The sequence below is a fragment of the Microcaecilia unicolor genome, chromosome 1 (assembly GCF_901765095.1).
Source record: "Microcaecilia unicolor chromosome 1, aMicUni1.1, whole genome shotgun sequence".
NCBI classification, from domain to species: Eukaryota; Metazoa; Chordata; class Amphibia; order Gymnophiona; family Siphonopidae; genus Microcaecilia; species Microcaecilia unicolor.
Window position 1 is genome coordinate 395,964,852 of NC_044031.1, and position 20,976 is coordinate 395,985,827.

Sequence of the window (20,976 nt, forward strand, 5' to 3'; positions counted from 1 at the left end):
ACAAATCGGGAGATGGGCATCCTCCTCTCAGGGTCGCCCAAATAAGCATAATCGAAAGCCAATTTTGGGCGTCCTCAACTGCTTTCCGTTGTGGGGATGACCAAAGTTCATGGGGGCGAATTGGCAGTGTACCGAAGGTGGGACGGGAGTGTGGTTAAGAGATGGGCGTCCTTGGCCGATAATGGAAAAAAGAAGGGCGTCCCTGACAAGCATTTGGCCGACTTTACTTGGTCCAATTTTTTTCATGACCAAGCCTTGAAAAGGTGCCCGAACTGACCAGATGACCACCAGAGGGAATCGGGGATGACCTCCCTTTACTCCCCCAGTGGTCACCAACCCACTCCCACCCTAAAAAAAAATTAAAAAACATTTTCCAGCCTCTATGCCAGCCTCAAATGTCATACCCAGCTCAATGACAGCAGTATGCAGGTCCCTGGAGCAGTTTTTAGTGGGTGCAGTGCACTTCAGGCAGGCAGACCCAGGCCCATCCCCCCCCCCATCTGTTACACTTGTGGTGGTAAATGTGAGCCCACCAAAACCCACCCGAAACCCACTGTACCCACATGTAGGTGCCCCCCTTCAACCCTTAGGGCTATGGTAGTGGTGTCCAGTTGTGGGGACTGGGTTGGGGGGGGGGGGGGTTGGGGAGCTCAGCACCCAATGTAAGGCAGCTATGCACCTGGGAGCAATTTGTGAAGTCCACTGCAGTGCCCCCTAGGGTGCCCGGTTGGTGTCCTGGCATATGAGGGAGACCAGTGCACTACGAATGCTGGCTCCTCCTATGACCAAATGCCTTGGATTTGGTCATTTTTGAGATGGGCGTCTTCGGTTTTCATTATCGGCGAAAACCAAGGTCGTCCATCTCAACATTTAGGTCGACCATCTCTTAGGTCGACCTAAATGTTGAGATTTGGGCATCCCCGACCATATTATCGAAATGAAAGATGGATGCCCATCTTGTTTCGATAATATGGGATGCCCCGTCCCTTTGCCACGACATCTTCAGAGATGGGCATCCCCGTTCGAAAATGTCCCTCCACAAGACCTCGATCTGTCTTAATTAAAATTCCTTCCTGTTGAGTTCTTAAATTTAAGGGCCTTAAAAACAGATCAGACAAAAGAGGAGTCCAGGTTGGGGGAAGGAAGTTAGAGATCATAACTTAGGTGAGGCCAAAGCTGCTACTAAAAAGGTGTGAGCTAAATTCAATATATCAAAAAAATCCATTTCTATGTGTTCTTCCCCAAGGGACACATTAATTTCTCTCCAGACACTGGCTGGAAGTTAATAAGCCTCAGCTAGTAAAGGAACAGCTTCAGGCAGGATCTTGAGGGCAGCCTGGAAATGTTTCTTAAGCATGTCAAGAGTGGACAAAACAGGCATTTTAGGAAGTGTCAGGAAAATCAAGTTTGGAAGTCTAGCTTGGCTCTCCAGATTTTCTATTTCCAGCAAATAATCATCTTGTCCTGGTCAAAAGCAGCATTTGTTCCCTGCAAGCTTTGAATTGCAGAACATAAATCAGCTATTTCTTGAACATGCTGCTCTACTAAGCACCCCTGCCAATTAATCAATGCCTGGATGTTACCAGTAATTTAGCACACATCTATTTTCTTAGCTGCTGTCTTTCCTGGATGGCAAGAGCATTCCATGAGCACTGAGCATTATAGTGGCAGATTTAAGGAAGAATCTGCTTGGTAGCTGGCCTACAGAAAGGTTCTATCTTTGAGGTGTCACTTCTTGGCCCACTCTGTTTTCCAGTTCACTACTGGGCCCTGGCACACATGACCCAGTGCCTTGCCCCCAGATTGTTTTTCTCCATCCTCTAATCTCAGATCATCACTCCTTCTCAAAGGAGATATTAGAGTTGGATCCTGGTATCATCTCTAAAGTTTCCCAAGGAGTGTCTCCCTGTTGAACTGGAGCTGGAAGAACTTGGTTTTGAGGAGGCCATATGAAATCTGTGGCCGGCAGTGAAGACAACCTCCAAAGTTGCTCAGTTGGGAGACCAACTGAGCAACCATCCTTGTAGATTAAACGGACAATTTTGTGGTATATGATGCTGGAAATACTTTGAAGGTTGTCCTCAGAACTTATACTACCCTATGTTGAAAACATCAGGTAAAGGGAAATTATTTGAGTTTGACTTCTTTCTGCCTGCCATCTTGGAACTTCCCCAGATTTGAAATTTTTTTCTTAAAATAATGGTTCATGCAAATAAATCACATTTTAAAAATGGAAATTTTTTTGCTATATATTTATTATCCTTCTGCAGAGGTTATCAACCGCCTCATAATCGAAAGTGAAACACGCCCATATTTCGACCCACATCGGGAGATGGGCGTGTTTCTCCCGTGGGCGACCAAATTGGTATAATCGAAAGCCGATTTTGGTAGACTTCAACTGCACTCCGTTGTGGGAACGAACAAAGTTGACAGGGGCGTGTCGGAGGCGTGGTGAAGGCTGGACTGGGGTGTGGTTATCGGCCGAGGAGAGATGGACGTCTTCGGCCGATAATCGAAAAAAAAAGGCGTTTTTACCGCGATTTTGGGTCACTTTTTTTGGACCCTGTTTTTCCACGAACAAGCCCCCCAAAAGTGCCCCAACTGACCAGATGACCACCGAAGGGAATTGGGGATCACCTCCCCTGACTCCCCCAGTGGTCACTAACCCCCTCCCACCAAAAAAACCCCCTCCCACCAAAAAAACTTTTTTCCCAGCCTCTATGCCAGCCTCAAATGCCGTACCCATCTCCATGACAGCAGAATGTGTTCTATCGTGTGACAGCCTTTCCCTGGTTCTGATGTGGCTCTCAGGTGAGTGTGACACCTTTTCTGTTATGCCCACTGCAGAGTCACATCAGCAATGCATTGTGGTCGGTGTAGGGTATTGGGCTCCGTGATTCCACTAGCTTGTGTTAAACCAGGGGCGTAGCCTCGGGTGGGCCTGGACGGGCCTGGGCCCACCCATTTTCATCTCAGGCCCACCCAGCAGAAAACCAGCCAGGCAGCCACTATCCCTCCTCCGCTGGTTGCTGCAGCTTCAGCAGCGAACGAAGTTGCAGCATCGGAAGATCCATGGCAGAGGAAATCAGCTGGGGATTTATTCTACTGCAGCGCGGGACCAGCCTCATATCCGCTAACAGCTTTGCAGCGTCCCGACTCCAAGTCCCGCTCCTTAAGACACAAACAGCCTGTTTCCGATACAGAGAAACAGGAAGTTTGTGTCTTAAGGGGCGGGACTTGGAGTCGGGACGCTGCAAAGCTGTTAGCGGATATGAGGCTGGTCCCGCGCTGCAGTAGAATGAATCCCCAGCTGATTTCCTCTGCCATGGATCTTCCGATGCTGCAACTTCGTTCTCTGCTGAGCTGCTTCGTTCGCTGCTGAAGCTGTATGATGGAAGGAATGGATGAGATCCTTGCCATGGGGAGGGATGGGTCATAGAGAGGGGGTACTGGGCATGAGGGAAGGAATGGATGAGATCCTTGCCATGGGGAGGGATGGGTCATAGAGAGGGGGTACTGGGCATGAGGGAAGGAATGGATGAGATCCTTGCCATGGGGAGGGATGGGTCATAGAGAGGGGGTACTGGGCATGAGGGAAGGAATGGATGAGATCCTTGCCATGGGGAGGGATGGGTCATAGAGAGGGGTACTGGGCATGAGGGAAGGAATGGATGAGATCCTTGCCATGGGGAGGGATGGGTCATAGAGAGGGGGTACTGGGCATGAGGGAAGGAATGGATGAGATCCTTGCCATGGATAGGGATGGGTCATAGAGAGGGGGTACTGGGCATGAGGGAAAGAATGGATGAGATCCTTGCCATGGGGAGGGATGGGTCATAGAGAGGGGGTACTGGGCATGAGGGAAGGAATGGATGAGATCCTTGCCATGGGGAGGGATGGGTCATAGAGAGGGCTACTGGGCATGAGGGAAGGAATGGATGAGATCCTTGCCATGGGGAGGGATGGGTCATAGAGAGGGGTACTGGGCATGAGGGAAGGAATGGGGGAGATCCTGGCCACACTGGATCACGGGAGAGGGGGCAAGAGGAAAGAGAGAAGTGACAGGAAGATGCTGGGAGGGGGTGAAGGGTGGGGAGAAGAGAGGGTGCAGATGCTGGCCTAGAAGGGTGGAGGGAAAGGACACTGGGAAAGGTGGCACCATGTGGGGGAGGCCAAGGGGGTGGCAAGGAAATGAACGTGAGGAGGATGGTGATTACAGGGGAAAGAAATTTGGTAATGGGGAATAGATTGAAGATGGAAGGGAATGGATTGCAGGGAAAGTAGAGAGATGGGGACTAGGAGAACTAGTGGGTGAAAATGAAATGGAAATCTGACAGGTATCTGAAAAGTAAAACAAAGGAAAAGGGGTTAGGATAAAATTTGGGTGGACAGAGCAGAAAAGAAAAAAAAAAGAGAGGAAAGAGCTAAAATGGAAAGGTCAATATGTCAGAGGCAAGTGAAGTGAGGGAATGGAACGAGAGGAGAAAAAGACAAATGGACAGAAGCTGCTTGAAGGAGAAATAGCAGAAAGATAGGAAAGTTCAAAGGAGAAACTGAATCAACATGATGGAAAAAGAAAATGACCAGACAACAAAGGTAGAAAAGGCATTTTATTTTGAATCTTAACTGAAATATGATAGCTTGAGAAATGTGCATAGTGGATGCCACTTTATTGTGTTCAGTAGAAAAAGACATATATTTCTATTTTTATTTCTCCACTGTTGCAGTATGGTATCCGGCTAGTTGCCAGCCACCAATTCCTGCTTGGACAGTTCCCTCCTAGGACGTTTCCCCAAGGTGGAAAATTCCCTCCTAGGTCTGTTCCCTCCTGGCTAGTTCTTACTGGCATGTAGTTTTGTCTTTTTGTGTTGATGTTTTGCTGGGGGGGGGGGTTTCTTATGCATCGTATTTTTTTTTATGAGGAGTGTCATTGCGTGTCGTGGATGTGTTGGAAATATTTTGTGTAAGTTTTTATATATAATATTTTATGCTCTGTATTAATTTGGATTTTGGCTTATTTTAATTTTTTTGGTGTGGTGTGGCGTGTTAAAGGTAATATTTGAGTGTGTGTGGAGGGGGGAGGGCATACCCCCCCCCAAAAAAAAAAACACTATCTGGAAGAGGAAAGGGAAAGAGATAAATTTAAGACTGTGATGTTTCATGATTGTTAAGGGTGGGAATTGTACTCCCTGGAGCAGTTGGAATTGTTTAGGTAGTAATTGTCCTAGGTGCGAACTGACCTAGAACCTGCAGTATATGCCAAGGTTCCCAGTTCAATTTTTGTCTACATATTTTTATTTCTAATTTGTGATCACTTGTTCTGTATTTGGTGAGGGTCTGTTGGTGTGATTGCAATGGCAGGTGGGGAGATTGGAGGGGAGAAAGGGAGAAGAGGGAATTGGGGGGGGGGGACCTTGTTTATTTTCTGCCCTGGGCCCTAGCATGTCAAACACCAGTCCTGACCTTTGCTGTGGCTGGAGGGGATCCCTAATCCCCATAAGCTGAGGTGCTCCTCTGACGGCAGCCAAAACTTCCTTCTACTAAGCTTAGCAGGCGGCGGTAACTACTACTACTATAAATTATTTCTATAGCGCTACCAGTCGTATGCAGCGCTTCACATCCTCGAGTCACCAATAACTAAGCATGCCTGGGGTGCCAACATCAGTAGCTCAAGCAGCCTGCCAAGCTTGGTAAAATGGAGTTCTTCAGAGGAAATCAGCTGATAGTGCTTGGGGATCCTCATGAGCTAAAGTGTTTCTGTTTCTATTTTGAGTTGGGAGGTGCTGGGGGAGAGGTGGAGAATAGGGGGAGGAAGGAGGCGGGACAGAGAGAAAATTTTGTGCCCACCCACTTTGGGCTCAGGCCCACCCAAAATTGGCTGTCTGGCTACGCCACTGTGTTAAACGCTCACGATGTTGGTAGTTGGTAGACTCTACTCCCATGGTGCTTTTCCCCCTGCTTACTGGGTCAGAGTGTGCCCTGTTTTGTTTCTGGTAGTCCATGAGGTAGTCGCCATTTTTGTAAGACAGTTTTAGCTCCCTTTCATGTGTTAGCCACGTTACAGAACTTAGTTCTTACCTTGAATGTTGCTGAAAGAGGGCATTGTACAGCATTCTGCCAGCTCTGACCTACTGCTAATCTCAGTACCAGGGAGACTGTTTGCCAGTGGGGCACAACCTCGGATCTGCAGTTAACTGTGAGTAAATGTGCTTATTCCAATAAAGGATGTTTTCGGACAGATTAGTCTTCAGGTGTCAACTGGTGTGCCAAGGTTATACAGCAGCAACAAGTCCTAGAGGCCTGCGTGTATGCAGGTCCCTGGAGCACCTTTAGTGGGTACCGCAGTGCACTTCAGGCAGGCGGACCCAGGCCCATCCCCCTACCTGTAACACTTGTGCTGGTAAATGGGAGGCCTCCAAAACCCACTGTACCCACATGTAGGTGCCCCCTTCACCCCTAAGAGCTATGGCAGTGTTGTACTTTTGTGGGTAGTGGGGTTTGGGGGAGGGGGTTGGGGGCTCAGTACCCGTGGTAAGGGAGCTATGCATGTGGGAGCTTTTTCTGAAGTCCACCGCACTGACCTCTAGGGTGCCCAGTTGGTGTCCTGCCATGCCAGGGGGGCCAGTGTACTACGAATCCTGGCCCCTCCCACAACCAAATGGCTTGGATTAGGACGTTTCTGAGCTGGGTGTTTTTAGTTTCCATTATCGCTAAAAAAAACAAACGCCCAGCTCAGAAACGACTAAAAACCATGGCATTTGGTCCGTACAAACCGTATTTTCAAAACGAAAGATGGACATCCATTTTTTTCCGAAAATACGGTTTGGCCCACCCCTTCACGTACCCGTTCTCGGACATAGACACCCATGGAGATGGGCGTTCGCGTTCGATTATGCCCCTCAATGTGACCTTGCTCCATATAAGAGGACCACACACTTAGAGAGAAACTGTATTACTCGCAGTGCACCAAAGGATACATGATTTAAAAAAAGCAGTTGGTGTCCTAATTCTGTACATTCAGCAATACAGATGAGATCACGCTAGCTCTTAGAATAGGAAGCAGTTATCAGACAAGAGCAATAGTCAAAGAAATCTGAACACAAGTGCCCACTGAAGACACAATTCAAACAGTCTTGGAAACCACGAGTGGGCTGAATGCCAAAAGGGAAGGGGATAAAACTGTGCCAAGAGTTCACTGAATGATTCCTTGAATGTGTGACCAAATTCTGCTCCTGATCCTGGATTTGGAGCTTCAAAATATTTCCTTACCCTGACATCACCATCTCCTGCACTGTCCAGATTCTGACACTGTAGGTTGTATCCTGCTTCCCAAGTTGAGAGAACAAGCTGAAAAAGAATGGGAATAATTATAATAATGCATGCGCAATATGATGAAATAAACACAATAATCAAACACAGATTCTAGTAGTAAGGGGCTAGAGTACCATAATGAGCCAGACGCACACTTCCACTTATAAATTACGATACTATACAGACAAAGGTGCTAAAAGTGAGTTTATCTTGCATTACTACTATGACTTGCCCCCATATAAATACTTTTTCAGCTTTGCAATTTCAGATGCCCTTACTGTTTTGGATAATCTCTTTGACAAATGTAGGTAGATGAAATCAATTGAATTCATCTTTAGCTACTTTGGCTATATTCACAGATGGTGCATAAGAAAATGGCTCCTAGCTCTGCCCCTCTTTCATCCTCACACCTTACACTACAGTCATCTCTAAGGCGCATAATGCCCCAGTCTCAAATCTTGTCCCTCTAACCCCAACATTGCTACCAGTTCCACACTCATTCCTTCCCACTCTGTTCCCCTTTTATGTCTTCATGCCTTCCAATTCCTTTGATATCTCACCTTTTCTCTTATTAACATTTCTGTTTCTTCTACCAATGCTTCCTACTATGATACCTTCAACTTTTGCTACACCCCCCCCCCCCCTCTCTCTTTTCCCTAAACTTCCCAGTAATATTTCTCAACCCAACTGTTCTTCTCTGGTTATGCTTCCACCACCTTACCCTATGCTCAGTGAGCTTCCTTCTCCTCTCCCTACTTCTCTTCATTACTGAATCCTTGAACTTCTCATTCTACTCCTCCTCCTTTTTGTCTCTCCATTGCCTTGACATCCCTGCTCTTTCATTTTTTTTATCCTTTACCTCATCTCTCTTTCTTTTTTTTTGTACTGGTTATCCCTTCTTTTTGTCAACAGTCCATAACCTTACCCTTGATGTTGATACCCATTCCATTTATTTACCTGATATACTACCATTCACTTTTTGCAGGAGACGGTGTAAATATTGCAATGGGCTCTAGGACATTAATACACTTGCTGAGAAAACTTGACAAACTTGATTTCTATAGATCCTCTACACAGAAACTCCATTCTAACAGAATACCTGGCCTCGGTCACACATGCTAAAGACAGATAAACCCTTATAAAGTACAGAAAAATTGCCACAAACTAAAAATAGAAATATGTAGACAAAATTTAAACTGAAACCCAAAGAATCCATACTCTGCATGCAGTGCAACATCAGACAAATAGAAACAGCAATGAATTTTTCCCAGTTAATGATGGTAGATGTAAATGGTAGATGTAAATTCCAGGAACTAACATATTCCAATAACTAAATTGAAAATAGCATTCTTGTTTCAACCTTTGTTTTTGGTCATTTTAGTTTTCTAATCTCACTCTCTCTGATTTTTGCTTTCCTCTGTCTATCTTTTAAATTTATTCCCAAGATCTCCTGTCTGCTTGCTATTTCTCTTCTTTCCTTCTGTTGTGTTCACTTCCTCCCCTAAATATAACATTAATCCTTTACTTTCAGCTTTCTTAGATTAGGCTCATAGGCGGTCGGTGGCCCAACTGTTTGGGGAGGCTAAAGGGGGCGGGATTAGGGGTGGGGCCAGGGGCGGGGCTTACATCCATAATTGTCTGACAACATAGAAAAAAAATAAGTCACAATTAATACCTTTTATTAAATTTAGATATTAAATATGTATCATATGTCAAAGAATAAAGTGGTTGCTCAAAGCATGTACTAACCACAATTGCTCAACTGCAAAACACTATGCACAAATTTGTGCAAAAACACACTCATAAACCTTACTGTACCATAACACTGGGCAGACCCTAATAAACCAATATACCACCCATACGGAAAATGCAGACCGTCAACAATATGAAACAAGGGATCATAATATCACAATTCTCATGTAGAGCCACAAAACACCCTTTTAGGGTGGAAAGTGTTCACAATGAGCTCCTTTTATGTAGATCCTTCAAGAGGTAGTGTGTCATGATTTAGGCTCTAAAACCCTTTCTGATGATTTGGTGCCACTTCAGTAAGGCCAATACACAATCTCTCCACTGCAAAACACTATACACAAACTTGTGCAAAAACACACTCATAACCTTACCAAACCATAACAGTACTAATTCCAAGGACAGGACAAGCTACAACCTTATGCATGGAAAGGCAGCACTGTAATTACACCGGGCTCTAAAACACCAGTGCACAACCTAGTGAAACAAAAAAAAACCCAAAAAGGGCTGAAAATACTACACGCTAGCAGAATACTGCACCTTGATCACATGAAAAACACATGACACAACAGATATGAAGGCAAAATACTGAACTGGAAAGTTACCTCAAGATGTCAGACTCAGCATGCAGCAATACTAGAAAAATTGAAACTTACATGCAAAACATCACAGATGCACATTTCCAAAAGCTGACATATTCCAGTTAATAAAATCTGAATAAAATACTTTTTTCTACCTTTGTTGTCTGATCATTAAGTTTTTCTATTCGCTTTGGTCCCAGTGTCTTTTGTTTTATGCAGGGTCTTCTTTCTATTTGATATTTTTTCTCTCACCATGTCCACCATCCTCCTGTGTCCTTATGCGTCCTGTCTACCATCTGTAGCCTTGTCCCTATCCTTCAGTATCCCGATCCAGCTCTTAAATTCAACAGTTATCCCTCCATCCATATCCAGCATTTCTCCTCACTCCCCTCCATCCATGTGCATATACTTCCCTCCCCTCCATCCATGTCCAGCACCTTCCTTCTTTCTCTCCTACCCTTCCATCCAGTGTCATCCCTCTTTCTCTCTCCATCCTTCCACCCATTACCCTCTCCCAATCCTTCCGTCCATTGTCTCCCTCTATCTCCCCTTCCTTCTAGACAGTTCTCTCTCTTGACCCTTTTCCATTCAGCATGTCCTCTCTCACACCATCGTTCCAGTGTCTTTCCTCTCTCCCTCCCTACCAGTGTCTTCCCTCATTCTGCCCCCTCCTTCCAGCATTTTTCCTCTTTCTCCCTCCTTTCATCCAGCCAGCATTTCTCAGTCTGACAGCTAGGGTCTCCCCCAGTTTCTCCCCAGCAGCTTCTCTCTCTCTCTCCTGCCCATGTCCCCTCTTTCTCTCCCCATCTTTTTCTGGCTCTCCCCTGCTTTTTTCCATGTCCCTGGCTCTCCTCTGCTCTTTTCCATGGCCCCTCTTTCTCTCCCCATCTCTTTCTGGCTCTCCACTGCTTTTTTTCCATGTCCCTCGCTCTCCCCTGCTCTTTTCCATGGCCCCTCTTTCTCTCCCCATCTCTTTCTGGCTCTCCCCTGCTTTTTTCCATGGCCCTGGCTCTCCCCTGCTCTTTTCCATGGCCCCTCTTTCTCTCCCCATCTCTTTCTGGCTCTCCACTGCTTTTTTTCCATGTCCCTAGCTCTCCCCTGCTCTTTTCCATGGCCCCTCTTTCTCTCCCCATCTCTTTCTGGCTCTCCCCTGCTCTTTTCCATGGCCCCTCTTTCTCTCCCCATCTCTTTCTGGCTCTCCCCTGCTTTTTTCCATGGCCCTGGCTCTCCCCTGCTCTTTTCCACGGCCCTTCTTTCTCTCCCTATCGCTCTCTGGCTCTCCACTGCTCTTGTCCATGCCCCCTGGCTCTCCCCTGCTCTCCCTCTCTCTCCTCCTACCGTTTCCAGCCAGTGGCCACGTTCTCTTCTCTCCCTACGGCCCGGGCCTCTTAACAGCAGCGCTGACAGAAGAAGAAAAAGAAGCGCGGGGCCGCAGCAGCCTTCAGACATGCGCTGTTGGCTCTGCCGGTCCTCTGACCCCGGAACGGGAAATTGACGTCACGGGGCAGAGACCGGCAGAGCCGACAGCGCATGTCTGAAGGCTGCTGCGGCCCCGCGCTTCTTTTTTTTCTTATGTTATGCTGGCTGTGTGTGGAGAGTAGCGACGGCAGGTCTCGTTCCTGGCTGCCGCTGCGCTGCTCAACAGAAGATTTTGTCGAGTCTTGTCTCGGGCTGCATTTAGAGGTAGGCGGGGCCGTGGGAAAGTTCACAGCTGGGCTGGGGAGGCTTAGCCTCCCCAAGCCTCTTATACGGGGCGCCTATGATTAGGCTTCTCTATCCATTCAGATTTCAATCCTCCTACCATGCATTCCCCAATCTCCCTTCTAAATGCTTCTACTTACAGTTTTCATCTCCCATTCCCCATCTCTCTCTCTCCCCCCATCTCTAAGTCCCATACTACTCTCCTTCCTGTGCCCAGTGTATCCCCTTCTCTTCACTTCCCTTGTTGTGCCCATTATTTCCATTTCTTTTTCCCACCTTCCCCCATAATTCACTTTTTTCTTTCTTTAGTCTACCATAGTTCAGCATTTTCCCTTCCCTCTCCTTGTGCTGCAAGTTCCCTTCCCCTGAACCTGCGCTGTGCTCCACATTCCCCCACCCTTGCAATCCAGCATCTTTCTTTCTCTAACTCCCATAGTCCAGCATCTCCCTTTTCCTACCCTACTCCCTGTATCAAGCATCTCTACTCTTTCTTTCCCTTCCTACTCCCTGTATCAAGCATTTCCCCTTCTCTTTCCCACCTATTCCCTTCTCTACTCTCTGTATCCAGCATCTTTCTACTCTTCTCCCTGCTGGAGTTGCTGCTGCTGCTACCACCAACCTACCTTTGCCTGGGCATGAGACTGCAAAATGAAAGTGCAGCATGGGGTCTTGAGCACAGGCTGGCACTTATTTATTTATTTATTTATTTATTGCATTTGTACCCCACATTATCCCACCTTTTTGCAGGCTCAATGTGGCTTACAGGATGTTAATTTGGTATGATCGTTACATAGAGTTGGATACATTTGGTCATGAATTGGAGTAGAAGAGGAATTAGTTAGAGGTACTGGTAAGATCATGTCGAAGTGTTTTAGAGTGTTTGGGTGATGTACGGAGTAGTATGACCGTTCACATCCCATTCCCTCTGATGCAAACTCCTGCCAAAATGGGAGAGTTGCTACAGGGTTTGAGTGTGGACATGTACTGCAATGTCCTGCACCATGCTGTCTCAACTGCTGTCCTGCTATACTGGTGTCACGTTGCCACCCAAATTATGCCGCCCTAGGCAGACAACCTAGTTCACCTAGAGGTAGGTCTGGCCCTGATATAAGTAGATAATAGGATGCTGAAGTTTATAATTATACCAATTTTGTTACTGACCTAGAGATAATGACTCCAAGTTCACTAGAAAATAACAGCTATTTTTCATGCTTTCATATTATGACCTTGATAAAGCTTTGAAGCTTCATAAATTGACTTCAGAAGTATATTCATTCCTGTCCAGCTTCTTTATATGGTACCATGTCAGTAAAAATAAAAGATAAGTCCCTTAAAAAACAAATAGATTGTCACTGAATGTGTCTAATACAAGTGCCAAACAACACAATGAAGGATTGTTTGATGATGTCAGGTAAAAATAATTACTTTCAACTAGAGTTTCAGTTCATCTGCATGTAGTATGCCTGTAACTCTATGCTAGCAATTTTGTTCCTCAAGGGCTATCACACTGTAGGAGTGGCCTACTCATTAGAACAGCAGGCTGCAAACCAGGAAAGCCAGGGTTCAAATTTCACTATTGCACTTTGTGCCCATGGACAAGTCACTTGACCCTCCATTGCCTCAGATACAAACTCAGGGCCCTGTTTGCTAAGTGCTAGCATTTTTAGCATGTGCTAAAAATGAGTGCATGACCATATAGACGCCCATAGGAATGTTATAGACATCTACATGGTTAGCACGTGCTAATGCTTAATGCATGCTAAAAATGCCAGTGTGCCTCTAGTGCAGCTTAGTAAACAGGGCCTTTAGACTGTGAACCAACCAGGGACAGAAAAATATCTACTTTGCCTGAATGTAAAAAAACCACATACACACCCCCTACATTGTTTATATTGTTCACAGAAATGGGTTAAATATTTCAGGCAAGATTAGTTTATCATAATACCTAATGGGCATTTTGAACTATTGCCTGAAATCTATACTGACATTGTACAGAGTAAAATATTAATATGAGAGTGGTTGAGAGACAGTTCTGTTGTGAAGATGTTTGTTGACCATATTACAGTGTGCCAGGTATTCCTACAAGATTGAAGTGGAAATACTGTACAGGAGCTCATATGCAAAACAGCCCCTGAGAAAATCCTGCCCCTTGGAATCAGAGGTAGATTACATTCTTGCTAAGCCATGCAGAAGACTTCGTTTGCAAAATTTGAGGACAAACAACTAGGGAAGTAGTATATCAGCAGCAGCAAGTTAGGAGCCCTGTTTACTAAGGCGCACTAACGTTTTTAGCATGTGCTAAAATTAGCACACACTAAACACTAGAGACACTCATAGAAATACATAGGTGTCTTTAGCGTTTAGCATGCCCTTAGCACAGCTTAGTAAACAGGGCCCTAGGTCAGGACTGGGGCACTGTGTACTGGTCATTGCTTGATCTTTGGTCTTGGTCAGGGGAAAAAATTCAGTTCATTTTGTCTTTGGCCTTTTCACCTGATTATGTATGTGTGTGTGTGGGGGGGGGGGGCTCATTTCTCAAATTAATTTTAATAAAAAAATTAACGAACGTTGAAACTTTAACATGCACTAATCAACAACATGCCTTAATTGGATTTTGACACTCTTAATTCTTTAAGGGACGCTAACAAATCAAGGGACCCTTTCACAGAGTGCTGGTAAGCCCAACGCAGGCTTACTGCTTGCTCTTCCGGGACTACCACTGGCTCAACATGGCCACCAGCGGTAGTCCTACCCTGAGTGCTCACCATTTCCAGGGGAAAAAGAAAACCCCCGGAAATATCTTGCGTGGCGATAATCCAGAGGTAATCGGGCATCACCGCACATTGCCTGGTTACCGTTGGGTTAGGCAGGAGCCCTTATCATCACCTCAATGGGTGATGGTAAGGGCTCCCTGCCGCATGGCCACACGGTAAGAGTTATCTCATCGCATGGCCGTTTTTTTTTTGGGGGGGGGGGGGGCTTTTACTGGCTGCGGAAAAAGGGCCCTGACACACAGGAAAAATGTCCCCTGTCGCTATCACAGGGCCCCTTTTTCCGCAGCTTAGTAAAAGGACCCCCAAATGAATGCACATGCCTAAACCATACTAGTCCACAGAAAACTATTTTTCAACATTCTTCACGGAACTATCTTCTACAAAAAATAAACATGCAACTTCCTTTTGAATACATGAATACAAATCATTAGACTATGATCAAGTATTGTCAAAGAATAAGATGAAAAGTAAGGAATATTGTAGCTGTCTATGCCAGTGCATACAAAGAAAGTAATAGTTTAGCATGTAGGTCAGTACAAAATTAGATCATGAGTCCTTCAAGGACAGGGAAATACCTATTACACTTAAATGTAAGTCACCTTGAGCTACTACTGAAAAAGTTGTGAGTCAAATCCAAATAAGTTATTCATTTAGAAACTCTCACAACAAAAGCAAAAGCTCCACACAGATTTTCTACTAGGAATTAAACAAGATGAAACCCTATAGTGAAAGAAAAGACCTCCCTTCAGAGCACCAATGTGCATTGTGTCAATGCGAACCAACTGGTCTCTGTGTTTTCTATCACTGCTATACTTTAGAGCACTCTTTTCACTGTTACCCATTGTAGAGTGAAACAGCAACTAGAGCAGAAATACATCATGATGAGTCTTCATTTGTTTTATAACCTTGCCAAATGGTCTCTCTAGAACAGGTAAAAAGGATAGAGAAATACATTGGGAATAGCGATACCTTTGAGTGCATATCAGTCTCACTCAGAACCTTGATATGAGATAAAAGGGTTAACTACAGATGTTGGAGACTTCTTGGCATTCTTAGTACTGCAGTGAGAATACTGATGACATTTCACAGAAATGTCACTTTCAGCTCGATGGTTAATACTTAACCAACGAGCTGAAAGTGACATTTCTGTGAAATGTCATCAGTTTTGTTTTTTAATAAATAAAATTAGAACAGACCCAGAGTCTAGACTACATGTCCAAGTAAACATTACATCCCGCCTCTTTTTTTTGTGTGTGCGTGGGAGGTTTAATCCACATTAGGGCTTGGTGGTGTGTAGGGTATTTAGTCCTGGTATGGTATGGATATTCAATCCCTGCCAAAAGACTAAGGAGGAACAATCTTCAGCTCATGGCCCACTCTTTGCACTTGGATCTTAGATGAAAGGAAGTTGCACATACTACTCCAGTTTATTTGATCTGAAGAGAAGCCAAAGAATCTTAGAGCCTGGTGTTTAGCAGGAAACCCAAGCATGTGTCACTGATTGGCCAGAGTATATGTAGGAAGGAAATGTTCCATTTGTACTTTTGAGTTAACAAAGGATGTCTGGCAACATTCTAAATTTCACATTTTGGTATTCTGCTTTGGTTAGCACTTTCCACTTGATTCTCCATCCCTGCCTACTTATGGTATTAATTCAGATCAGTGGCATACTCTAAGGTGTCCAGAGCAGCAGAGAGAAAATCCTTTCTTACATCGATTAGTAGTCTGGATGCTTGTGATCTGTCTGCAATGTGTGCCATAGGTCATCAGATGAAGCATACCAAGACAATTGCCTAATATATTCAGTTGGCTGCCCCCACTGAGAATGCATGGTGCAACCAGAATGCTGCAGAGCTAAACAAATAACCTTTTGTAGTACTGCAAAAGATTGCACTTTGTAAATCTAAAAGAAGCTACTGTATACATTAGTATATCGAGACTTAGAGAAATAACTAATTTAACAAAGACAAGAAACATATACATAAAATCAGATGCCATCTTCCACAACAAACTGAAATTTTATCATTAAAAAGTTAATCTGCATTGTTGTGTTAGTTTATTAATGGAATTATCTAAACGCTGAAAAGGGGCCTGCTTTGTGCCTGACTAGAGTGTACAGAGATTCTGATCAGAGCAAGCACATACTGTACGTTAATGGTTCAGTTTACTTGGCTGAGTTTAAAAGTAATGGAACACTAGCTTTGGAGTGATTGCAGTGTATGCTATTAGGTCTATGCATAGCAGCGAAGGGCAGCATTATTAATGGTTCTCCATTATGCCTCATATTATGTAGGAGGTAAGCAGTCTTCATGAAATATATTATTAGCAGTTTTTCCATCATCATCACACATGACATTCCAGAAAAGTAGTACTTTTGGCTAAATGTAAAAGCTTAGGTTTGTCTGTGGGAAGGGAGACAAGATACGGTGGAAGATGTTAGTATATGTTTTGATGTTTAACAAAATTACTACCAAAGCCCTTTCATAATAGGGCTTCTGCTTAGTGAATATCATGCTTAGCATCAGTGGCGTAGCCACAGGTGGGCCTGGGTGGGCCAGGGCCCACCCACTTAGGGTTCAGGCCCACCCAACAGTAGCACACGTTTAGTGGTAGCTGGTGAGGATCCCCCGCTCCACCAGCTGAAGACCTCCCCCTGATGATAATGAAAACGCTACTCTCCTTGATACTGGCACCTGCACATGCTCAGTCTTCAGCGCATGCCTGCTGCAGACTGCCAAGGTGGAAAGAAGCGTTTTCTCACCAGCTGATATTTTTTTTTGGTGGTGGGGGGGGGGGGGGGACACTTGGTGCCCACCCACTTCTTGCCTAATAGTCATTATCTCTGTTGTAAACATATTCTAAGTGTAAAGGAGGTAGAGCTCACCCAGCCTCTCCATTATTGATGTCTACACTGCTTACAATACAGTGGTGGCCTTACCATTAGGCCACCTGAGGTGGGGGCCTTAGGTGGCATGTTCCAGGAGCGGCACTCTCCCCTCCCTCCTCAACCTTTTACCTTATTTCTTTCTTTTCCAAAAGGCAGTAATGGCAGCGATTCCCATAGGCTGCCTTGCCGCTGGCACCAGCCTCTTCTCCCACTGCAGCCCACCTATTGACATAACTTCCTGTTTCCTCAGAGGCGGGATGCAGTAGCAAAGATGCTGGTGCCAGCGGCAGGGCAGCCTATGATAATCGCTGCTGCTGCCGCCTTTTGAAAAAAAAAAAAAAGATAATTGTGGGGAAGGGGGGAGATGCCAGACCAGGCGCAGGGGTGGGCAGCATCTCATCCCTGCCTTGTATGTTTTGCTATGCAAACCCCATACCGTTTACGTTTCTTTTCTTTGAACTAAGTATTTTACATCCTTAGCAAGATAAGGCCTCCAAAACTGAAGACAATACTCCAAGTGGGGCCTCACCAATGACTTGTACAGAGCATTAACACCTCTTTTCTTCTGCTAGTATTACCCCTCTCTAAGCATCCTAGCATCATTCTGGCCACGGCCACAGCCTTGTCGCATTGTTTTGTCCCTTCGAATCCTTGAACACCATCACCCGAAGGTCCCTCTCCTGAGCCGAGCTTGGTATTCTATAATGGTTATGCTGGGATCCACATTCAACTTTTGGTGTGAGGAATTACACCAACTGAAACCAGATGTTAATCCTGGTGCACAAGTTGGGTGCACATCTGCGCTTTTCTGTAACATTGCATGCATTTTAAGGGAATGCCCCTGATCCACCCATTCCCCTTCCGTGGCCATTCCCCTTTGCCGATTAGTGCAGAAACACTTAGGTGCTATTCTATAAATGGGCACGTAAGCATGCATTTGTGTGGAGGTGCCATTTCTGCCCCATTTCAGCACCTTGTATCCATTAGAATGCTTTTCCATACCGAACATTCAGCGTGGAAGTTGTGCCTAAAGCTCAGCACCATATACAGAATTCTCCCATATATGGATTTTGAGTTTTAATGTTATTTTTAAATTCTGTTGTACATAGGATAGAGACACTTCTGAAGATGCAGCTTATAAATGTGAATAAGTAAATAAATATTGAAGTTTACCAGTGGTTAGGCCGTTGATCCAGATAAATGGCTTTACTGTAAATATTAGGCTTTACAAGTTTGATCTATTTGGCCCTTTTCCCTCCTTCTCTTCTTGAAAGCTGAATTATAACAAACCAAAATCCATTATTAGACTTCAAGAATTTTGGTCCTTATTGGATTCTGAAAGTACTACAATAGAGTGGATTATTTCTTAATGCTTTACGTTGCATTCAGCCAGACTGCTTGGAAGCAAATGGAATGGTCATTGTATTATTAATTTCAACTGGATGGGACATTTATATATTTATTTTAAAAACTTGTATACCAGTTATAATTAAGTGGTTTCCATAAAAACATTCATAATAAAATAAGCAAAAAAAAACCCATTTAAACAATATTAAATGAATAGCAAATTTATATCATCACTCCACGGCCTGATAAAAACAAATTGACGTGCAATCAAAAAAGCACAGACCCAAACAGTTGGGTCTTCAGAAGTTTTTTAAACTCTGTAAAGCGTCCACAGTGACAAAGCTGACCAGACAGTGCCTTCCACAGAGAAATCCCAGCTGGAACAAAAGCTCGTATATCCGCATGATGTAATCGCACCACTACATTAGCAGAAAGTCGCTCTCTGACCGCAGTGCACATCTTGGCTGATAAATATTCAAGGCTTGCTTCAAATTAAATGGAGCACCAGCAAATAAAGTCATATGTATAATTGTCAATTTAGGGCTGGATTCAGTAAATGGCACCAAAAAATAGGTGCTTGGAAATATCTGCGCTCGGCGCTATTCTAGAGTGTTCCAGGCTGAGCGCTCTTTCTAGAATAGCACTTAGTACAGATTCCCGCATGAGGACTTACAACAACTGAAACCTGGTGTAAATCTTGGTGTACACATTGGGCATGCAACCCCCAAATTCAGTAACATAGAAACATGACGACAGATCAGGGCCAAACTGCCCATCCAGTCTGCCTAGCCGTAGTAACCACTAACTCCTCCTTTTCCTAAGCGATCCCATGTGCCTGTCCCATGTTTTCCTAAAATTCTGATACAGTCCTTGCCTCCACGACCGCCACCTGGAGGCCATTCCGTGAAAGAGTATTTTCTTAGATTCCCCCTAAGCCTATTTCCTCTTAACTTCATCCTATGCCCTCATTCCAGAGTTTCCCTTCATTTGAAAAAGGCTCACCTCCTGTACATTAACTCCACTGAGGTAATTAAATGTCTCTATCATATCCGGTTTCTCCCGCCTCTCTTCCAGGGTATACATGTTGAGGTTCATAAGCCTGTTGCTTTATGCTTTATGACATATAGTAACACTGTGTATAACTCTCTGGAACACTCCTGACTCACCCATTAGGCCATGCCCCCTTTTGGGTTGTTCATGAGAAAATTTAGGTGCAGTTCTTTATAGCACTGCAGAAAGGCAGTTGCATGCACAACTCCAAATTATTGCAAATTAATGCCAATAAATGATTGCAGGCCAGTTATTGAGTGTTATTTGCTCATTAGTTTTAGTTTATTTATTTATTTGTTACATTTGTATCCCACATTTTCCCACCTATTTGCAGGCTCAATGTGGCTTACATAGTACCGTAGTTCGCCTGTGTGCACAACTTAGAATCGTGCACAAACTTGTAGAATCCAGGGATTAAGGGGCAATTTCTGTAAACAGCCACCTAGTTGTGGGCAGCAACAAGATGCATAAATGCCTCTCATAGAATACTGACTGTCAAAAAAGTACGTGCCATGATTTGATAGTTCATACTTTGCTGATAGGCATGTGCATGGGTAGAGTCTAGATGGAGCATGGGCAAGGCGCATAGTTATGCATTTAAATGCGAGAATAATGTGGACTAAAGATGAGTAATAGATCAACATTTTGAAATTAATTATGTAATACCCAAATTTCCTTGTGCTTATTTTTCATTAATAATCAACTTTCTCCAATTTCAAGAATTGTACTTGAATTAAAATGTAAATTTAATAAATAAAATAAAAAAAAGAGAATATTATATATATTTTTTTAATTATATTTTATTGAATTTTAGGAAAACAGTGTGAAAACATAACAGAACAAAAGAGAAATACATTGTCAGTAAGATGCCACATACATTATCTAAAACAAGGGAAAAGACATCTGTCTATACATAATACGTTAGGAATATAATGCAGTTTTTAAAGATTGTAAATATTTACATGTGTTCTATCACACAGCTAGGTGTGTTTATTTACACCAGCTGGTGCAAGTGATCTTCCTTACATTTATGCACATTTTCAGCTACTTTTGGTAGTGTCTACAAAGAAGAGCAGCAACAACAAGGGTGAAAGTGAGGAAAGTTCCAAACGACCAAGGCAAACAAGGAGTAAGAGTGTCCAAGAGTTTATTTGCCAAAAATATATTGAAACACAGACCCTACACAGGCCGTGTTTCCACAAAAAGCCTTCCTCAGGGGTCGTGGCAGTGCAAATAAAGTAAGCTTTGCAGAGTCTTAAATTGGGAAAAAAAACGAAAAGAGCTGGAACAAAATGTGCTGTAGAGCATAGTGACAAGATTTTGAGAAATCTGGTCGCTATGCTCTACAGCGCATTTTGTTCCAGCACTTTTAGGTTTTTTCCTATTTAAGACTCTGTGAAGCTTACTTTATTTGCACTGCCACGACCCCTGAGGAAGACTCTCAGGCTCATTTTCGAAAGAGAAGGACATCCATCTTTCGACATAAAACGGAAGATGAACGTCCTCCTCACAGAGACGTCCAAATTGGTATAATCGAAACCCGATTTTGGACGTCTCCAACTGCAGTCCGTCGCTA

At 44.2% G+C, this 20,976-nt stretch overlaps 1 protein-coding gene across 1 annotated transcript in view; it reads right to left on the minus strand.

Annotated features, from left to right (window-relative positions):
* ELOVL2 (ELOVL fatty acid elongase 2) overlaps window positions 1-20,976 on the minus strand; it is a 196,829-nt gene that overhangs the window by 76,620 nt on the left and 99,233 nt on the right. Inside the window, exon 4 of the mRNA XM_030210995.1 lies at window positions 7,270-7,347. Within this exon, the coding sequence (XP_030066855.1) occupies window positions 7,270-7,347 (78 nt within the window). The remainder of the gene's footprint in view (window positions 1-7,269; window positions 7,348-20,976) is intronic.